The following is a 21471-nucleotide window of genomic DNA, read 5'->3' as shown; positions in this document are numbered from 1 at the left end:
ATTTTCTATGATCTAAAACCAAATCATTCTTAACTAATACAGTTAGAAGATCCAGAGATAATCTCAGCTCTTTTTTGCCATTAATATACCCAAGCTTGACTCAGACCTCCCATTTCATAACCTACGACAGTCTAAAACTATTCCCATGATTCCTACAAATTCCCCAAAACTTATGTTCTCATGGTCCTTGCTCCAGCAATACCACATGCTACTTTTCAGCCATTCTATGTCATCACTAGCTTCTCAAATATACAAACACATTTTACAACTATAATTTTTGAGTTTAGTCATTTTACTTAATGTTTTAGGGATCATTGTAATGGGTCACTTCATTCACTGTACAACCTTCTGCCATCTGATGGCTATCCATTCTTTTCTTCTCTTTCCCTTTTATTTCTCCAATTTCCAGAGCAAATAAATTCCTCTCTTTGTAGGATAGGCAGCCATTCAAGTTTACCTGGAGCTGTCTCAGTTTGGGGGTAGTCCCAGATTTTGCACTGGAAGTCTATCTCAGTTCTGGAAAAACTGTGAATATTTGTGGCCCTATCTCCTATCTCAAGTAATTTTACCCGCTCTTCTGAAGCATCAAAGCTAGCCCACATCAATGGCTTATAGAGACCACCTACTCCAATAGACTTATCAAAACACCTTTCTAATCAAGGCACTTCTGTTCTTAAAGGGAATTACTATACCAGATGTTTAGAAAATAAACTCTCTTATCATTAAAGGCAAACACATTTAGAACTATGTCATCTTAAAGAAGTAATGCTTTTATCATTATAAAATATTTTATTTCACCTTTGGCAGTATCCATATTTGAAATATACCTTAATGATGATATAGTGACACCAGCTTTCTTATGTTCAGTGTTTACATGGTCTCCACTTGTCCATTCTTCTATTTTCAATCTGTTGGTGTATTTTAGTTAAAAGAACAATCTCTGCTTTTAAATGAAAGTTTTGGTCCATTTACACTTAATATAATTAATAATATGGTTAAATGTAAGTCTAATGTAGGTCATCTAGATAGGCTCACTTTTTTTTTCCTTTCAGCACTTTTAAGAAAGCAACCCATTATCACTTGGTCTCCAATGTTTCTGATGAGAAGTCAGCCTTTGTTCTTACTGTCCCCTTCCTTAGGACTTTGTGTTTTTTCTTCTGGTTCATTGTAAGATGTTTTTCCTATTTTTGGTTTTCAGAACTGTGACTATGATTTGCTTGGGTGTGGTTTTCTTTTTATTTATCTTGCTTGGAGTTCACTGAACTTCCTAAATCTACAGGTGGCTAACATTTTAAATCAAATTTGAAAAAAACGTTTGCTATCCTTTTTTTCAAAAGACTCTTTCCTTCCTATCTAGGACATCAATTCCTTCCTATTTGGGACTCTTTCCCATCTTTCCTTCCTATCATAGACTTCAATTTCGCACATTTTGAAACATGATGTTGTCACATAGGCCACCATAGCTCTGAAATTTTTGAAAATCATTTTTTTCTCAGTGCTTAATCATTTGAAAATCATTTTTTCCTCAGTGCTAAGATCAGTAGTTAAATAATTTCTAATGATCTGTCCACAAGTTTGTTTTTTTAATTCTGTGACACCTAATTTGCTAAGTCCATTCAATAGATTTTTAAATTTCAGATATATTTTTCTAGTTTCAGGATTTTCATTTGGTTCTTTTTCTATTTCCATATCTATCCTGATACCCCCCATCTCTTTATTCATTATATAAATATTTTTCAATAGATTGTTACATGTATATTATAGTTATTTTAAAGTCTCAATCTGCTAATTCTAACATGTGGGACTTCTGGAAATCTGTCGACTGTTTTTTCCCTAGATTGTGGATGATATTTTCCTGCTTCTTTGTATATAAAGTAATTTTTAATTATTTACTGTACATTGTGGGCAACATTGTTGAGTTTTATTGTAACATAAAGTTAAATTACTGACAACCACTTTTATCTCATGGAGACTTGATGGTTGGGCTTATTTGTGCTTTGCTGGTAGACCTCATGTGTAGTCCTTGTTTCTAAAATCCTTATTGTTAAGGTATTACCCTCCTAGAGTTTTAATGAAAAGTACAAAGAATTTAATAAGTCCTTTTCCTTGACTGAACTTGAATTCCAAAATTTGTCTCTCCAGTACCACACATCTGTTGAAATCTCTGAGGCTCAGTTATTTAGCCTTGCAGCTATGACTTTCCACTGGATTCTCTGGAGTCTCATCATGTGCATATATAGTTTGGTAGTCAGCCAACAGTTCTAAGAGAATTTGTGCACAGATTTTAGGGCTCCCCACACTGTTTCCCTCCTTGTTGAAACCTCCCCTCCTTAATTTCTAACTACTCTGGCAGACTTGCACTCTGACTTCTGAATCCTCAGTCCAGTCATTCAGCCTCATTGTCCCTTATGTATTTTGCAAGATGAGGTGTGTCCTCAGAGAAAAGGCTGTTTAAATGTGGACCTCACCTAGTTTGTTTCCATATTTCAAGAATCACCATTCCTCTGGTTTCTGCCTATATTTAGTTATTCCCCAGGGATGACTAAAAATAAAATAAACAATTGTCATTCAAATAATCATTTTAATTCTGATTTTATGATTCTTTGCACTGTTTTCTCGACCACAGTTCAAAATCGTTATTGGCAAATGGTAGTTCAATAAAAGCCACTCTGCTATCACCAGAAATGAACTCCTATCATTACCATTAAAAAAAAGCCAACCAAAATGAAACAATAGATAACCTCTGATCCTTCTAGATAGAAATGAACTTCCCCTGAAGATGTAGGCAATAATATAAGAATATAATAAAGGTAAGAGCTACCTATTGCTAAGCATCCAGTATATGCTGGACACTGTTCCAGGTGCATTATGTATCCTAAATTTATAGATGAGAAAACTGAAGTACAGAGAAATTAAGGAACTTGCTTAAATTCATGCAGGTAGTAAAAGGAATGCCAGGACTATTCAATGTCATAGCTGGCTCCCACATCTATGAAGCTATACTGCTATTCAAATATACAGTAGTTGTTCCTTGATGGAGAAAACTTAAAGGAGACTTAAGCTTATAGTAGAGATTTCAAGTGAATAACTTTTATAGTTTCTTTAAACATAATAATATATCTTCTTACAAAAATTATAATTCCAACTCAACTAAAAGTATTAATTTTCATGTCAGAGAAATTAATTTCCCTCAGTCACCCATCTAGAAACATATACATAAAATATTATTCCCATATCAACTCGGCTCCTGGAGAACTATTTCTCTTTTCTCTACTTTTGAATTTGCCTTCTAATACCTCAAGCAGAACTATGTACTTGTGGTTACCTGAATTGCTGAAGCACTACTTGTATATTGTGTTCATTCTGGATGCAATGTCAAGATTCATCAACCAACTCACTTCAAGCAGTTCCAAGAATCAGCCTTTGAAGTGTTGAAAAATAGCCATTTTGGTGTGTTTTTCCATACAACCCAAAATATATTTGAAAAATATTTTTAACCAGTAAAATTTTTCTAAGGCAAAGAAACCACATTAAACTGTTTTTCCTCAGATAAAAATAAAACTCTTTTTAAGGTCAATATAAATATTCCTTTCCTTGATATCCCTCCCTTGCTACATGTCTCCCAAATTGTTTTAGACTAATTAATCAGAAATGGGTATTGCTTTACAAAAATAAAATAAATGACAAATCCTTTAAAAGTAAGTCTACAGTCCTGGAAGTGATGTGTTTTATTTCTCTGTGGGCTGCTACTGAAGATTTTTTTTTATGGAATGTTACTATAAGGATTCACAAGAAAAATTATTTTCTGGAATGAGTACCAGGATCAGTAATACCAATGCATCTCCTAAGTAGGTGGTCCGTTTTTCCCTTAGAATGCTGTTGATCTTGTAAAGCACTATATTGTAGCACGTGCCCCCAGGAAAGCATACAGGCAATCTATGGCTGACTCCCAGTGAATGCAAAGGATGAACGGCACGTTTAAAAAATTAAAAGAAAATAAAAAGGACCCAACTCCTGGTTCCATCTTACTTTTCTACCATATCTTCTGTGTCTAATTTTTCTTGTCTGGTTTTAATTAATCTTACCATTATTTTGAATGCATACTTATAAGCTACCTTAAGTTTTTTGAGCAAGTTCAAATATGAATAACTAAATGGTCTAGATCAGACTGCCACAATTTGAAAAATAAGAACCACTGAACCATAAACAAAAATGGAAAGGAAAATGAGAATGTAAAAAATTTCACAAAATATATAAAAAAGAGTTTATATGCTGGTTATTGAGGGATCTTGGAAATCTAAAATAAGAAAAGATAAACATACAGGTAAAAAATTAAGCAAAGATCCTAAAGAGGCATGAAAACAGAAAAAATATAGTCGACCAAAAAATGTGAAAAACATTTAACCTCAGTTGTAGTCAAATAAATATAAATCTAAACTTAAGAATAAAGTTTTGCTGGGCGTGGTGGCTCATGCCTGTAATCCCAGCACTTTGGGAGGCTGAGGTGGGCAGAACACAAGGTCAAGAGATCGAGACCATCCTGGCCAACATGGTGAAACCCTGTCTCTACTAAAAATGCAAAACAAAAAAAAAAATTAGCTGGGCATGATGGCGAGTGCCTGTAGCCCCAGCCTTGGGAGGCTGAGGCAGGAGAATTGCTTGAACCCAGGAGGCAGATGTTGCAGTGAGCCGAGATTGTGCCACTGCACTCCAGCCTGGCACCTGGCGACAGAGCGAGACTCTATCTCAAAAAAACAAAACAAAAAAAGAATAAAGGTAGTTTTATTCAAAGTGGGAACATAAATTTGTTTCCTTGAATCAACCTACTTTGGTCTTGACCTCAAGTAGAGGACAGATATGCAAACAAGCACACGAAAAACAGAATGAGTGTAATAAGGACACATACATGTTACATGGAAACACCAGGGAGAAAGTGGTACAGACAGGCTCTGTGGTGGAGGAGACGCCCAGGTTGATTCTGGAATGAAGACTTGAGGCCATTAGGTACAAGTCTTTTTTTTTTAAATTGACGAATTCAAATTGTATATATTTATCATGTACAAACATGTTATTCCAAAATACATGTACATTCTAGAATAGCTACATTGGGCCAATTAATACATGCATTTCTCACATACTTATTTTTTGTAGTGAGAACAGTTAAGACCTTCTCTCAGCAATTTACAAGTGTACAACACACTGTTACTAACCACAGTCATTATTTTGTACAATAGAACTCCTGAACACATTCCTCCTGTTAAATTGAAATTTTGTACAACAGCCCCTCCCCTAGTCTCTGTTAACTACTCTCTGCTTCTATGAGTTCAACTTTTTTAGATTCCATATATAAGTGAGATCATGCAGTATTTGTCTTTCTGTGCCTGGCTTATTTCACTTAGCTTTAATGTTGTGGCAAATGACATAATTTCCTTATTTTTATTTATTTTTACTTTTTTGAGATGGAGTCTTCCTCTGTCACCAGGCTGGAGTACAGTGGCACAATCTCAGCTCACTGCAACTTCTGCCTCCTGGATTTAAGCAATTCTCCTACCTCAGCCTCCGGAGTAGTTGGGACTACAGGCACGTGCCATCACGCCCAGCTAATTTTTATATTTTTAGTAGAGGTGGGGTTTCCCCATGTTTGCCAGGAGGGTCTCAATCTCTTGACCTTGTGATCCATCTGCCTCGGCCTCCCAAAGTGCTGGGATTACAGGCGTGAGCCACCATGCCCGGCCTATTTCCTTATTTTTTAAGGCTGAATAATATTTCATTATATATACACATTATATATACACATTGAACACAGGAAGACAGACATCTTTCAGACATGTTTATTTCATTTCCTTCGGATATTCAGTAGTGAGATTGCTGGATCAGATGTGAGTGAAGGAAGGGACTGCCTAAGTATCACTGCTTGTGTGTACAGTCCCTGGCATAGTACTGGCATTTGATTAATATCTTTTAAATAAAGAGTTATGAGGGACATTTTTGCCAGGAAACAGAGACCCAGACTAATAATAAGATCTATCAAATGAACGAATGTATGCTTGAATGAATGAGCTCAGTTTGTCAGAGAAATACTAATGTATCTGTGAAAAACAGATTAAATGACCAGCCTCCAAAGGACAAAATGAAGATTTATTATTTTTTTCTCCTATGGATCATTACATATACTTTATTACTAGGAAAACAAACTCTGGACAATTCCTTTGGATCTAATTACTTCCTGATCATTCTAACTGCATTTCATCCAAACCACCAGGTCTAAACATTCCTTGAGCATTTTCCCAGCCAATAAGCACTGAAAAGGCCTATGTTACACTTAGGGAATATAAACAGTTGACTCAAATCTCAATACTTTTCTGAACATTGTTTTGTTTTATCTCTGGCTATTAGGGAAAATAATTAGGCTATAGAAAATGTAGTTAAATATTAACAACAGTTATTTTACAGTGGTAACTTCTGGGTAACTTATTTTCACCTTTCAATATTTTGTTGATTTTCTACATTAGTTCCAAATCGCTTTTATAATGAAGAGAAAAGAAAGCAGTCCAATAAATTCTTGTGAATCTTGTGGGGACAAATTAAATTAGGCAAGTTCTGAGACTACTTAGAAATCTTTGAATTTCTTAGAAATCTACTCAGTTTTCATATCATGTACAATTCAGAAGGATGGTTCAGGGTGGTTTGTACTTGAGCAGAAGCTGGTATTAGATCTATTCCATTCTAAGTTGTAATATACAAAATGCACTAAAGTTATCTTAAATCTCAAACAGGAACAAAATCAATTCATTTGCAATTAATTTTAAATAGTCTCCTAATTCCAGTCGAAAATGGTTTTTTTACAGGGTTCATATATTACAAGTTATTTTACAAATTGTTACTTGTAAAAAAATTGCCATCCCTCTTAACCCAGCTTTTTAACTAGTGAATTTATGAAGAAAACTGCTGTCCCCAAAACCTTCTTAATCATGTCTGTACTTATGACAAAAAAAGTCTGTTGCTATGGAAATCGTAGAGTCAAAGTTGCAACTCCTGAGAGTCTACTGAAGTGGAAAGTAGAAACCGGAAAAACGTCTTGGTAAAGAGAAAATTTTCTTAATATTTTTTTAAAGTTAAAATTATGGATAATAGATGGATTTTACAAGTAAATCTCATTTTGCATAACAGTCATGTAAAAAGTTTGACATATATCTAATTTTGGAAAATCAAATAATTTAAAGTATATGAGGAACTTACAATTGATAGGAATCGAACAGGGAATCTGACTCAATTTAATTAAACATTCATTAAGGCTCTACTATCTTATATTAAAATTTAATATGTTCATAGATTGAGTTTTCTAAAATTGGGCACATGTATATAGTTTAACATTAGTTTCAAAATGATTTTTAGTTGTCATTAAAACCCAAAATAATGAAACCAGATGTGAACTACTCAGTTCCAGTCATACAATGAGATGAGAATCACAGTTCAATTTATTAGTTATTTACTGATAGGCGAGCCAATAACTATATAAAGCTTGCCAGCCAACCAAGATGAGGAAGGCAAATGATGTGTTCGTTTTTAATTTATGAAACAAATTATGTATGCAAAAGAAGTCGAGACTAATATAACAAACATTCAGTTTAAGAGAGAAAATTTTACAAAGACAAATGAAACCTCCTGAGCATTTTCCCTAGAGTTCATTCTCCCTCCTTTATCAAAGAGGTGACCACAAATCTGAATTTGGTGTCAACCATTAATGAACTTGTGTTAAAAATATTTTTAGTATATGTATATATATATATACATATATATATACTCATTCATAAATACTATATTGTTTTTTAGTATATGTATATATATATATATACATATATATATATACTCATTCATAAATACTATATTGTTTTATCTGTGTTTAAGCTTTATACAAATGCTTTACAATGGTATCTTCTTACATATATCCTATATGCTGGACCTGCTTTTGAGATGAATCCAGATTGACATATATCTCTATTATTAATCAATTTATGGATGTTGTTTAGTATTTTATTTATTCAGTTATAACTTCTATAAAATATTCTCCTGTATGACTATGCCACTGTTTCTTTATCCTGATGGGTATCTACCTGATGGATATTTCATAGGTTTTCCTTTGTTTTCACTATTATAATCAATGTATCAGAGACTTGCACAGTCTTCTTCGGCAAATGGGTTGGAGCTTATTTTGTAGGATATACCATGCATTTCAAATATGAGAAAATGGCAAAGAGTAGTTAAGCTGTGGACTTCTGCATTCACTGTTTTCTTCCCTAAGCCCCAGTTAGGAGCTTGTTCAATCCTATGCATACATAGATAATATTAAATAAATAATAATAATTTTTTATGACATTATGTATATTTCATTTCAGTTTCCAGGTTTTATGGACACCTTGTAAGTTCCATGATGCATTAGGAATAAAACATACTCAGTCTCAAAATGAATGTCACCTAAAGCAATGTGGAGCAGACTCACACACTATGACACTCTTGAGCTACTGTTACAAGGCTGTGATATAAAAATACAATACAAAACTATGTGTCCAAGGACACTGTTAAGAGACAATAAGCAGGGCACCTGGGAGTGATCTAGGAGTCCTCGGAGGCAGACACCCTTCTGCATGGTCATTTGAACTGGATGGAGGGATTTGCATGATGTTGTTCAAAAGGGGAAGGAAGGGCAATGCAGACTGCAGGCACAAGCCAGGTTTCTGAAGAGTGCATTTCTACTCCAGCAAATCACCATTTCTCCCCAGCAATTCAGTGAAGAACAAGACGGCTGAGCTAGAGACTGTGTAAAGTGCCTTTGCATGAAGTGAACCTAGACCACTGCATTTAAGCCTCTGAATAGCTGGCAGGTGGTCAATTTCTAAAGCAATCTCTTGGAGACTGATATGGAGAAAGATACAGGAAGCGCTGGAGTTTTACTACCTACCTATCATTTAGCTGCTGGCATGGGCTTCTCTTCCCTCTTTCCCAACTTCCCTCCACTGTGTCTGCTCCCCTTCTTCTCCCCCTTTCAGTTTGCCTCCTGTCATTCTCTGTTATAATTAAAACAAATAGAAAACATTGCAGATGTCTGCTATAAAGCATTTGCAAATACCGTATATTTTAAAAACCAGCTACAAATTGTGTGATTTGGTCTTTAAAAAAAATCTCCGAAAGACATTTCTGGACATAAACATATCTTTCATCCTATAGATTTTGAATCTTCTTTTTGTTCTTCAGCCCAGGTCATCATCATTTCTTCACAGCCTTGCACAGAAAGGTACAGCTTTAACTAGTGAGAGTTGCTCCGATTTTACAAAAGATGGGGAATTTCTGGAATGATGGTATAAATGGGGAAACTGTTACTGTATGGTCTGGTGCAGTTTTAGCATTACTCTTAGGCAAAATGACACCCAAGAATAACAGCATCTGTAAGAAGTGAAAGTGAAGAAAAGTTAAAAAAAATGTGCTAAAATGTTATCTTCAATAGTTGGAAGGGATCTGCCTTCCCCAGAGGAAACCAATATATCAGTGCAGACAACATTGGGGACCTCCTTCCATTCACTCTTGGGGCATCCATTCAGGTCTGCAAGTAATTTTTAAAAATCTGCCCCCAGGGAAGATGACAAGTTTCCCAGTTTTAGCTTGAACCTCAGCTATGTCTTCCTCTCCCTTTACTATCCAATTTCCTAGAGCCATGGAGTGGGTACAAGGGCAGAGGAATCCAGCTTAGCGGTGAAAAGCTCAGATTCTTCCGGGAGGATTTAAATCCTGGCTCTACTTACGACTAACTGTGATTGTTAGGCAAGTTATTTAACTGCTTTATGTTTTTGTTTCCTCGTCTAGAATATGGGGTCAGTAATATTATGTACATTGTGGTCATAAGTTTTGTAAAGACAGAGGGAGAAAATGCACTGAAGCACTTATAAATACGTGCATGGCAGGTAAATGTTCCAGAAAGGGTAGGCAATAATGGTAGTGGCAATGCTGGTGGAGTGTTGGTGATACTGCTGCCTCCCTCCTTTTTTTGTAACTCCATAGTGCCATCTTGCCTAGATTATATCCATCTATCCATCCACTCAACAAATATTATAGACTTATGTGCCAAATATTGTTCTAGGATTCTATAAAAATAGTACAAGCACTTATGTTCACTAATATTTAAAGTACAGAGAAATGAAAATTATTTAACTAGGAAAACTTACTAGTGACAAAAACCAGAAGATGGGCATTTGCATTCATGGGAAATTAGCAGGAGGTTAACATAAATGGTCTTGGTTATGAGTCGTGCTGTTTCCACACCTGTATTAAGTGTGTGGGTACTCTGTTGCACCTTTCTTGACCTCAATAACCAACTTTGCATAATAAATTAAACTTCCATCACTGAGAAATGCAAACCCTTCAAAGTGACCCCTAACCCAGCAAAGAAATATATAAATCCCAGTCTCAGACCAAAGGACTCAGAAGCCATCTTCACATACAAGCCATTACCATCCAAATGGCTTTTCTGTTTGACTCAAACTTTATTCTATATGAGGGGATAGTCATCAGGCAACAATTTTTCCCTTTGAATTCATTAGTAAATATTTTGTTATTTTTCTCTTTCATTAAAACCTAGTTTCCTATCAGCCTTCTTTTGTTTCTTTCCCTTTCATTATAGCTTGCATTCTTTATATATATTTACACATACACACACACACACACACACACACAATTGCATTTTAGGTTTTGGGGTACATGTGAAGAACATGCAAGATTGTTACACAGGTACACACATGGCAGCGTGATTTGCTGCCTTCCTCCCCTTCACCTATACCTGGCATTTCTCCCCATGCTATCTCTCCCCAAGTCCCCACCCACCGCTGTCGCTCCCCTCTTTCCCCCCAACAGACCCCAGAGTGTGATGCTTGCATTCTTATCTGCCCTGGAGACCACGCCATCATTCATTGCACTCATTTCTTTCATTCATCCAATAGTTATTAAATGCCTACTAATGTCAAGAACTTGTCACTTCTCTCCTCAGTCACTTGTAATGGCACCCTTTCATCTACTGATTCAAGCCTGAAGACTTCATTCTAGTTCATCCTTATAGTTTATTTTCCATCATAACTGTGCACACTCCAGGGAGGTCACAGGCAAGTCCTTTGAACATAAACCATATGTGTTTTTATTTTTATGCCTCTGTTCTCCTACAGTGTGCCCCCTTCTAGCAAAATTTTTTAGCAAATTTTCAACCATCAAAATCCTTCTTATCCTTAAATGCTTTGCTAAAGACTTGCTTCCTCTACATAGTATCCTAGAACAATTCTACCTTCGCTGTTTCCAGACTTTAGAACTTCATAGATGTCTACATTTCCAAATTTAGAGACTAACATAAATTGGCATTTTTTCTTCTATTATCGAATGAGACTATTTTAAAATGCCAGGTGCCAGCTACTATTACCATTGCTTTATTTTTTAAAAAAAGCCTTTTTAACACTAGTAGGAAATTCAGAATAGAAGATAATACATTAAACCAACTGAGCTTTAGAAAAACACATTTGTGTTGTTATTATTATTATTATTTTGCCATGAGCATTCATTCATTGACTAGCATCTGGGAAGCATTCATGTGTGGCATTGCTAGACACTAGAAAAAATGAGTCAGAAATGCAGGGTCCTTTTCCAATTTGGCAGAAAACCAATACTCCCAGCACTCTTTCATTACAGCGGGCATTGTGCTATGCAGCTTATTACTTCAACTCACCTAATTAATACACGCAGCAATCCTATGAGATAGAGACTAACATCCCCATTCTACAGATGAAGAAATAAAAGCTTACAGAATTTAAGTTAATACCCAAAGTAGCAAAGCTAGCAAATGGCAAAGTCACTATTTAAACCCAGGTCTATACAATTCTAAAGTTGGCACTCTAAAAGTCTACGCAATATTGCCTCTTAGAAGTATAAGATATGGAAGGTCTAATTTGCTACAGATTTCTTCCCAGTTGAAATTAGCACATGTTGGGATTTAATCCAGATTTTTACAAGACTAGCAGTAGTGACATTTTAGGCTTGGTCATTCTTTCTTGTGGGAGCCATCCTGTGTTTTGTAGGATGTTTAGCCACTGGCTGCCACTAGTACTCCACCAGTGATAACAACCAAATGTGTCTCCAGACATTGTCAAATGTCACCTAGTGGACAAAATGGCTCCCAGCTGAGAACCACTGGTTTCATCCAATCTTGCTTTATGGGTCTGTCTAAAACCAAGCTGAACATAAATGACTACAAAGGTGAAAATAGTTGCACTGTGCACAAACTTGTTTTCTACAAATAGCTCTGTAAGATGGTTTTAATAAGCAACAGCATTGTCATTTAAGTACAATTTAAGACATTCCTCAAAACAATAATTTTAAAGAAATTTAGCTTGTATAAGAAAACAATTTTATTTCTGTTGTTTTAAGAGGACCATTCCAAAAACTTAGTCCAAACCAAGAGAAACAACAATCGACTCCTTTATAAGTTTACCGTGTAAAGGATGTTCAGGGAATAATTGACACTATCCAGCTGAAAAGGCTTCCTCCTGGTAAAATGCAACCATTAGCCAGATCAAACAGTCTCTCAAGACTGAATATAGATGGCAGCGAGATATCAAATGGGACCTGAGGAAAAGCATAAAAGTGTTCATGAAATGCATTGTTTCAAACTGTTGACAAAGTTTTCAAAATACCCAAATACCAATTTCTAATAATTTTATATAAAAGAGAGTTAACTTGTGTGCCTCAGGTAAGGCATGAAGTTTCATATCTCTAAACTGCTGAAATGGCACATATATCATGCCACATCCTATTAAGATTCACATATCAGCCTATAAAACAGCAAACACTTCTAAAAATAAGAACTATTTGTATTTATATAATCATTGTACATGGTTCTTAATGTAGGACTTTTGGCCCTCCTTTTAATAAAATGCTTTCCTGTGCAACAGATTGACCAGTTGGCCAATCTCCTGTCTCTCATAAGTCTTGACACAGTGAAAGAGGAAGCACCAGGAAGTTATGTTTGGAAATCAGTCTATCTGAAAGAGACACTGCGTTACCACGAGCAAGAACTACAGCCAAAGTCATCCCGGGCAGGCTGAAAACTGGAAAATAAAGACTAATTTTGTGGTCATAGCATTTGGTTATTGGTTGGGGGAAGGCCAAGGAGGCGAGAACAAAATTGAAGGAAGGAAAACAAATGTTTGCTAGGGACCACTTCATGCCAATCTAGGTAAATACTTGCATGGAATGACCACAATGAGTTATACCTTGTGGGTCTGAATCCTGGTTAAAAAAAAAAAAAATTAGAGGACAAGTTTCTATTAATTTCTTGTCTACTTGTTAAATGAGCCAGACATGTTTTATTTTCAAGAAAGCATAATGCATCTGGAGTTAATTTTGGTGTAAGGTGTCAGGAAGGGGTCCAGTTTCTGCTTTCTACACATGGCTAGCCAGTTTTCCCAACACCATTTGTTGAACAGGGAGTCCTTTCCCCATTGCTTGTTTTTGTCAGGTTTATCAAAGACATATATGAGGCCAACAATCATATGAAAAAATGCTCATCGTCACTGGTCATCAGAGAGATGCAAATCAAAACCACATTGAGATACCATCTCACGCCAGTTAGAATGGCGATCATTAAAAAATCTGGAGACAACAGATGCTGGAGAGGATGTGGAGAAAAAGGAACACTTTTACATTGTTGGTGGGAGTGTAAATTAGTCCAACCATTGTGGAAGACAGTGTGGCGATTCCTCAAGGCCTTAGAAATAGAAATTCCATTTGACCCAGCAATCCCATTACTGGGTATATATCCAAAGGACTATAAATCATTCTACTATAAGGACACATGCACACGAATGTTTATTGCAGCACTGTTTACAATAGCAAAGACCTGGAATCAACCCAAATGCCCATTGATGATAGACTGGATTGGGAAAATGTGGCACATATACACCATGGAATATTATGCAGCAATCAGAAATGATGAGTTCGTGTCGTTTATAGGGACATGGATGAATCTGGAGAACATCATTCTCAGCAAACTGACACAAGAACAGAAAATGAAACACCACATATTCTCACTCATAGGCGGGTGATGAAAAATGAGAACACATGGACACAGAGAGGGGAGTACTAAACACTGGGGTTTATAGGGGGAAAAGGGGAGGGCCAGTGGGAGGGGGAGGTGGGGAGGGATTGCCAGGGGAGAAATACCAAATGTGGGTGAAGGGGAGAAAGCAAACAAAACACACTGCCCTGTGTGTACCTATGCAACTGTATTGCATGCTCTGCACATGTACCCCAAAACCTAAAATGCAATAAAAAATATATATATATAGTCTTGCAAAAAAAAAAAAAAAGAAAGCATAATGAACCTAAATGTAGATACTGCATTTGGAGGCTGGTTTTTGTTAACTTTTACATCACTTTCTTGGATTAAAAAAGTATTCCAGTGTTTTCTATAACAGCTAACAATAAAGAGATACATAAATAAAAAATTAATATCTCCCTTCCTTGATCAATCCTAATATAATCAATGTTTCCATACTGGAAAGTATATTGGATAGTTTTTTCTTTCTTTTTAAAAATGGAATTATTAGGTTTCCATTATTTGCTTTTTCAATTAGCAATATATAAAGATATATCCCTCCTTAATCAATTCAGGGAGGCAGAATAACTACATGGTGTTAAGAGTGTACATACTGGGGCCGGGCGAGGTGGCTCACACCTGTAATCCCAGCACTTTGGGAGTCTGAGGTGGGGGGATCACAAGGTCAGGAGTTCAAGATAAGCCTGGCCAACATAGTGAAACCCTGTCTCTACTAAAAATACAAAAAATTAACCAGGCATGGTGGCATTCGCCTGGAATCCCAGCTCCTGAGGAGGCTGAGGCAGGAGAATCGCTTGAACCCAGGAGGCGGAGGTGGGTTCAAATTCAGACCTCATCACTTACCAGTTATGTGAGGCTGGGTAAAATGTTTAATCTCTTTGAACTTTAATTTCTACATGCATAAAATATAAACAGTCTATTTTGAATTGATCTTTGTATATGATATAAAGAAGGGGGTCTAGCTTCAGTCTTCTGCATATGGCTAGCCAGCTACCTCAGCACCACTTATTGAACAGGAGTCTTTTCCCCATTGCTTGTTTTTGTCACCTTTGTTGAAGATCAGATGGTCATAGGTATATGGCAACATTTCTGGGCTCTCTATTCTGTTCTATTGGTCTATGTGCCTATGTTTGTATCAGTGCCATGCTGTTGTGGTTACTGTATCCCTGTAGATAAAGTCAGGTAACATAATGCCTGTAGAGTTGTTCTTTTTGTTTAAGGTTGACTTGGCTATTCAGGCTCTCTTTTGGTTCCATAACTTTAGTTCCATGAATTTTTAAATCATTTTTTCTAGTTCTGTGAAGAATGTTGTTGGTAGTTTGATAAGAATAGCACTGAATCTGTAAATTGCTCTGGGTAGTATGCCATTTTAATGCTATTGATGCTTCCTATCCATGAGCCTGGGGTGTTTTTCCGTTTGTTTGTGTCTTTCCTGATTTATTTGAGCAATATTTCATAATTCTCATTGCAGGGATCTTTCACATCCATGGTTAGCTGCATTCCTAGGTATCTTATTTTTTTGTGGCAATTCTGAATATTATTGCATTTCCAAATCTATACAAATCTTGAAGATGACCTAGGCAATACCATGCTGGACACAGAAATGAGCAAAAATTTCATGAAAAAGACACTAAAAGCAATCACAAAAAAAAAAATTGGCAAGTGGAATCTACTTAAACTTAAGAGCTTCTGTGCAGCAAAAGAAACTACAAGAGTAAACAGACAACCTAGAGAATGGGAGAAAATATTTGCAAATTACACATCTGACAAACGTATAATATCCAGCATCTATGAGGAACTGAAACACAATTTACAAGAGAAAAACAACCTCACTAAAAAATGGGCAAAGGACGTGAACAGACACTTCAAAAGAATACATACCTGCACCCAGGAAGCATACGAGTAAAACCTCACTATCACTGATCATTAGATAAATCAAAACCACAATGAGATGCCATCTCACACCAGAATGGCTATTGTTATATTAAAAAGTCAAAAAATAACAGATGCTGGCAAGGTTGCAGAGAAAGAGAGAACATTATACACTGTTGATGGGAGTGTAACTTAGTTGAACCATTGTGGAAAACAGTACGGTGATTCCTCAAAGCACTGAAAGTGGAACTATCATTAGACCCAGTAATCCCATTACTGGGTGTATACCCAGAGAAATGTAAATCATTCTACCATTGAGACATGTGCACGCAAATGTTCACTGCAGCACTATTCACAGTAGCAAAGACATGTGCATTGGTCCATTTTCATACAGCTATAAGGAGCTTTCTGAGACTGGGTAATTTATAAGAAAAGAGGTTTAATTGCCTCACAGTTCCACATGGCTGGGGAGGACTTGGAAAACTTATAATCATGTCAAAAGGCAAAGGGAAAGCAAGCACCTTCTTCACAGGGTGGCAGGAAAGAAAGAATGAAGGAGGAAGAGCCACTTTAAAACCATCAGATCTCATGATAAGTCACTATCACAAAACAGCACAGAAGAATACACCCCCATTATTCAATCACCTCCCACCAGGTCCCTCTTTGACAATTTGAGATGAGATTTGGGTCAGGACACAGAGCCAAACCATATCAACATGGAATCAACCTAAATGCCCATCAATGACAGATTCGATAAAGAAATTGAGGTACATATACACCATGGAATACTATATAGCCATTAAAAAGAATGGGATCATGTCTTTTATGGAACATGGATGAAGCTAGATGATATTATCCTCAGCAAACTAATGTGAGAACAGAAAACCAAATACCACGTTTTCACTTATAAGTGGAAGCTAAATGATGAGAACTTATGAACACAAAGAAGAAAAGAACAGACACCAGGGTCTACTTGAGAGTGGAAAGTGGGAGGAGGAAGAGGAGAAGAAAAGATAACTATTGGGTACTGGGCTTGATATGGTTTGGCTGTGTCCCCACCCAAATATCATCTTGAACTGTAGTTCTCATAATCCCCATGTGTCATGGGAGGGACATCGTGGGAAGTAATTGAATCATGGGGACAGCTACCTCCATACTGTTCTTGTGATAGTGAGTGAGTTCTCAAGAGAGCTGATAGTTTTATAAAAGGATTTCCCCCGACTTTGCTCTGTACTTCTGTTTGCTGCTGCCATGTGAAGAAGGATGTGTTTGTTTCCCCTTCCACCATGAACGTAAATTTTCTGAGGCCTCTGCAGCCCTGCAGAACTGTGAATCAATTAAAGCTATTTTCTTTATAAATTACCCAGTATCAGGTATGTCTTAATTAGCAGAGAGAGAACAGACTAATCCAGTAAACTGGTATCAGAAGTGGGGTACTGTTGTCAACGTACCTGAAAATGTGGAAATGACTTTGGAACTGAGTAACAGGCAGAGGCTGGGACAGTTTGGAGGGCTCAGAAGGAGACAGGAAAATGTGGGAAAGTAAGGAACTTCCTAGAGACTTGGAGGGCTCAGGAGACAGGAAGATGTGAGAAAGTTTGGAACTTCCTAGAGACTTGTTGAATGGCTTTGACCAAAATACTGATAGTGATATGGATGATAAAGCCCAGGATGAGGTGGTCTCAGATGGAGATGAGGAACTTGTTAGGAACTGGAACAAAGATGACTCTTGTTATGCTTTAGCAAAGAGACTGGCAGCATTTTGCCCCTGCCCTTCCTAGAGATCTGTGGAACTTTGAACTTCAGAGAAATGACTTAGGGTATCTGGTAGAAGAAATTTCTAAGCGGCAAAGCATTCAAGTGGAAGCAGAGCATAAAAGTTTGGAAAATTTGCAGGCTGACAATGCAGTAGAAAAGAAAAACTCATCTTCTGTGGAGAAATTAAAGCCTGCTGCAGAAATTTGCACAAGTAACAAGAAGCCAAATGATAACCACCAAGACAATGAGGAAAATGTCACAATTTATGCTCCAGGGCATGTCAAAGACCTTTGGGGCAGACCCAGGGCCTAGAAAGGAAAAATGGTTTCAGGGGCCAGGTCCAGGACCCCCTCCCCCCCACTGCTGTGTGCAGCTTAGGGACTTGGGGTTCTGCCTCCAAGTTGCTCCAGCCATGGCTAAAAGGAGCCAAGGTACAGCTCAGACCATGACATCAGAGTGTAAGCCCCAAGCCTTAGCAGCTTCTACATGGTGTTGAGCCTGTGGGTGCACAGAACTAAAGAACTGAGGTTTGGGAACCATCGCCTAGATTTCAGAGGATGTATGGAAATGCCTGGATGTCCACGCAGAAGTTTGTTGCCGGGGCAGGGCCCTTACGGAGAACCTCTGCTAAGGCAGTGCATAAGGGAAATGTGGAGTCAGAGCTCCCAAACAGAGTCCCCACTGGGGCACTGCCTAGTGGAACTGTGAGAAGAGGGCCACTAACCTCCAGACCCCAGAATGGTAGATTCACTGATAGCTTGCAATGTGCACCTGGAAAAACTAAAAACACTCAACACCAGCCTGTGCAAACATCCAGGAGAGGCACTATACCCTGCAAACCCATAGAGGCAGAGCTGCCCAAGGCCATGGCAGCACACCTCTTGCATCAGCATGCCCTGGGTGTGTGACATGGAGTCAAAGAAAATCATTTTAGAACTTTAAGGTTTAATGACTGCCCTATTGGATTTTGGACCTGCATGGGGCCTGTAGCCCCCCCTTTTTTGGCCAATTTCTCCCATTTGGAGTGGGTGTATTTATTCAATGCCTACACCCCATTGTATCTAGGAAGTAACTAACTTGCTTTTTATTTTATAGGCTCATAGGCAAAAGGGACTTATCTTGTCTCAGATGAAACTTTGGACTTGGACTTTGAGTTAATGCTGGGACGAATTAAGACTTTCGGGGACTGTTGGAAGGGCCTGATTGTGTTTTGAATTGTGAGGACATGAGATATGGGAGGGGCAGAATAATATGGTTTGGCTGTGTCCCCACCCAAATCTCATCTTGAACTATAGTTCCCATATTCCCCACATCATATGGCATTTACCTTTTACACTTTAACATTTATTTACAGAATTACTTTCCAAATATGTTGGGGCAATTATCATTTCAACCAGTAATATATGAGGGTTCACTCAAGGTAATATATTAGAGAATGTTACACATCTTTTTTGTTGTTGTTGCTGTTGTTTTGCTATTTCACTACTATTTCTTCTTCAGAAAAATATAGGAAACATTTTGGCAAGCTAATATTAACTGGTTTATTAATATGTTCAAATTACATGTGTTTACCATGATTATTTTGGTTATACCTCATTGCTATTTAACTGCACTAAATGGTCCACCTATTTTATCTCATGTCTGACTTAATCCCTTTAGCAGATAATCAAAGTAGGAAATAAAAAATAATAATTTGCATTAATATATGTGTATTTTCTTTTGTACTCTATTGCTTTCATTGTGGAATTCTTTCCATGTTAAAGATCGGAATGGCTTTTCAAAAAAACAAAGTGGCTAAGTTAATTTTACTTAACATTAAAATTATCTTCATGACATAATTTATATACTAGATACAAACAGAGCATTTTGGTCTCCGACCTTGTCATTGAACCTCAAGAAACAAGTGGTCACTTGTCAAAGGATGAAGATTAATTGCATTGTTTATTTATGGAGCCCAACAGTGAAAGCTACAGATTAGACAGATTAAAAAAAAAACAGTTGTCACCCAGGAGTTATTAATCCTTGTTGGTCCTCAGGAGAACACAAACTACCCTAAAATGTCAGAATCCACTCTTGTGTTCTTAAGCCTTCCCTTCTAGATATTCTAGGCATTTTAAGCCCTTTGGTAGACAAGTCAGATACTTCAAATTTTAGCTATTTCTATCATGCTAAATTACAGTATCCTATATTTTCCCCTTGCCAAACACAATTTTTTTAAGTAAAAAGTAGAAATTTTTTTAGGAAAAATTCTTCTGATTTAATCATAACATGTAGATAGAAAAGGAGAAGTCATAAATGTGTAACTTGCATATACAAAAAAGTAGAAATTTTTTTAGGAAAAATTCTTCTGATTTAATCATAACATGTAGATAGAAAAGGAGAAGTCATAAATGTGTAACTTGCATATACACTTTTTTTCAAAATGAACATATTCATATAACCATCACCCTGGTCAAGAAACAGAATATGATCAACACTCACGGAGTCTCCCTGGTGCTCCCTCATAGTCACTGAACAGGTGTGTGTGTGTGTGTGTGTGTGTGTATATATATATATATATATATATATATATATATATATATATATGTCTTTGTTGTTACTGTATATGAATAGAATCTTACAATATGTAATCTTTCCTGTCTGTTTTTAGATCGAAGCAATAATTTGTTTATTCTTATTGATACATCATTTTCATTGTGTGAATGTAACACAATTCATTCATTTTTCCAGTTAATGGTCAGTTGAGTTACTTCCAATTTTTGGTGTTATGAATAAAAATATCTTTTGATGTGCACATGTCACATTTCTGTTAGGCATATACATGAAAATGAATTTGCTGGACCATCAGATACATATTTATACCTCAAAGCTGATCCTACCAAACAGTTTTCTAATTTATATTTTCCACCAGCTCCAGTTATTCCACAGCTTCACAAACTCTGACAATTTCTGTTTAAAATTGTGGCTGTTCTGGTATGTTTTGCACATGTCATATACCATCACACTATGTTTTTAATGTGACATCCATGGAAACTAGTAACACTGAACTTAAGTATAGGTCTCTGTTGAAGTACAGGTCTTTGGTCCAGTTTATACTGAGGTGTCTTTTTCTCATTCACATATACAGGAATTCTTAATATAGTCTAGAATCAGGTCTTTTGTTGGGGTATATATAAAAATTTCCTCCCACTCTGTGGCTTGCCATTTTGCCCTCCTGCTGGTATCTTAAAATACAGTCCAATTTATCAGTCTTTTCTTTATGATTGGAATTTTCAAAAGTGTATCCTATTTTATGAAAGCTTTGCTAACACCAAGGTCATGAAGATAATCTCTTATGATTTCCTCTAGCTTTATTGTTTTATCTTCCACATTTATTGCCACAATCAATTTGGAATCGAATTTGTATATTCTGTAAAGTAAGGATTGAGGCACATTATTTTTAGATATCCAATTGACTCAACTCATTTATTGAAAAGATAAGTCACCTTTGTCATTAAATCATAGGACTGCATATGTATGGATCTCTTCCCGGACTATTTACAAATACATAAATATAATAGAGAGTCCAGATAGATGAAGAGAGATAGTCTCTATTCTATAAATATTGAGAGACTATCTGTCTGTCTATCTACCTACCTATTTACCTACCTACCTACCTATCCTCTCTAACTCTATTTATCTATATTCACTGCAAT

General features: G+C 36.6%; 1 protein-coding gene and 1 long non-coding RNA gene across 8 annotated transcripts in view; one reads left to right on the top strand and one right to left on the bottom strand.

Moving 5' to 3' along the window:
• Positions 1–8520, top strand: part of LOC144577787 (uncharacterized) — a 32015-nt gene extending 23495 nt beyond the window's left edge. Inside the window, exon 3 of the long non-coding RNA XR_013522381.1 lies at positions 8397–8520. This is a non-coding gene — a long non-coding RNA (uncharacterized LOC144577787). The remainder of the gene's footprint in view (positions 1–8396) is intronic.
• Positions 1–21471, bottom strand: part of CFAP54 (cilia and flagella associated protein 54) — a 363952-nt gene that overhangs the window by 1883 nt on the left and 340598 nt on the right. For 5 of the 7 annotated variants that reach the window (XR_004728978.3, XR_013522376.1, XR_013522375.1 and 2 more), the window contains 2 exons: positions 12521–12654; positions 8960–9065 (listed from right to left, as the gene is read on the bottom strand). Coding sequence is in view for 1 of the 7 variants with exons in the window: in XM_017976307.4 (XP_017831796.4) it covers positions 12535–12654 (120 nt within the window). In the remaining 6 variants the exon portion in view is untranslated. The remainder of the gene's footprint in view (positions 1–8959; positions 9066–12520; positions 12655–21471) is intronic. The other 2 variants (XR_013522378.1, XM_017976307.4) reach the window with 1 other exon arrangement.

Source organism: Callithrix jacchus, chromosome 9 (genome assembly GCF_049354715.1).
Source record: "Callithrix jacchus isolate 240 chromosome 9, calJac240_pri, whole genome shotgun sequence".
In the NCBI taxonomy this organism is placed as follows: Eukaryota; Metazoa; Chordata; class Mammalia; order Primates; family Cebidae; genus Callithrix; species Callithrix jacchus.
Note: the sequence above shows the minus strand (reverse complement) of the source record. Positions and strands in the feature narration are given on the sequence as shown.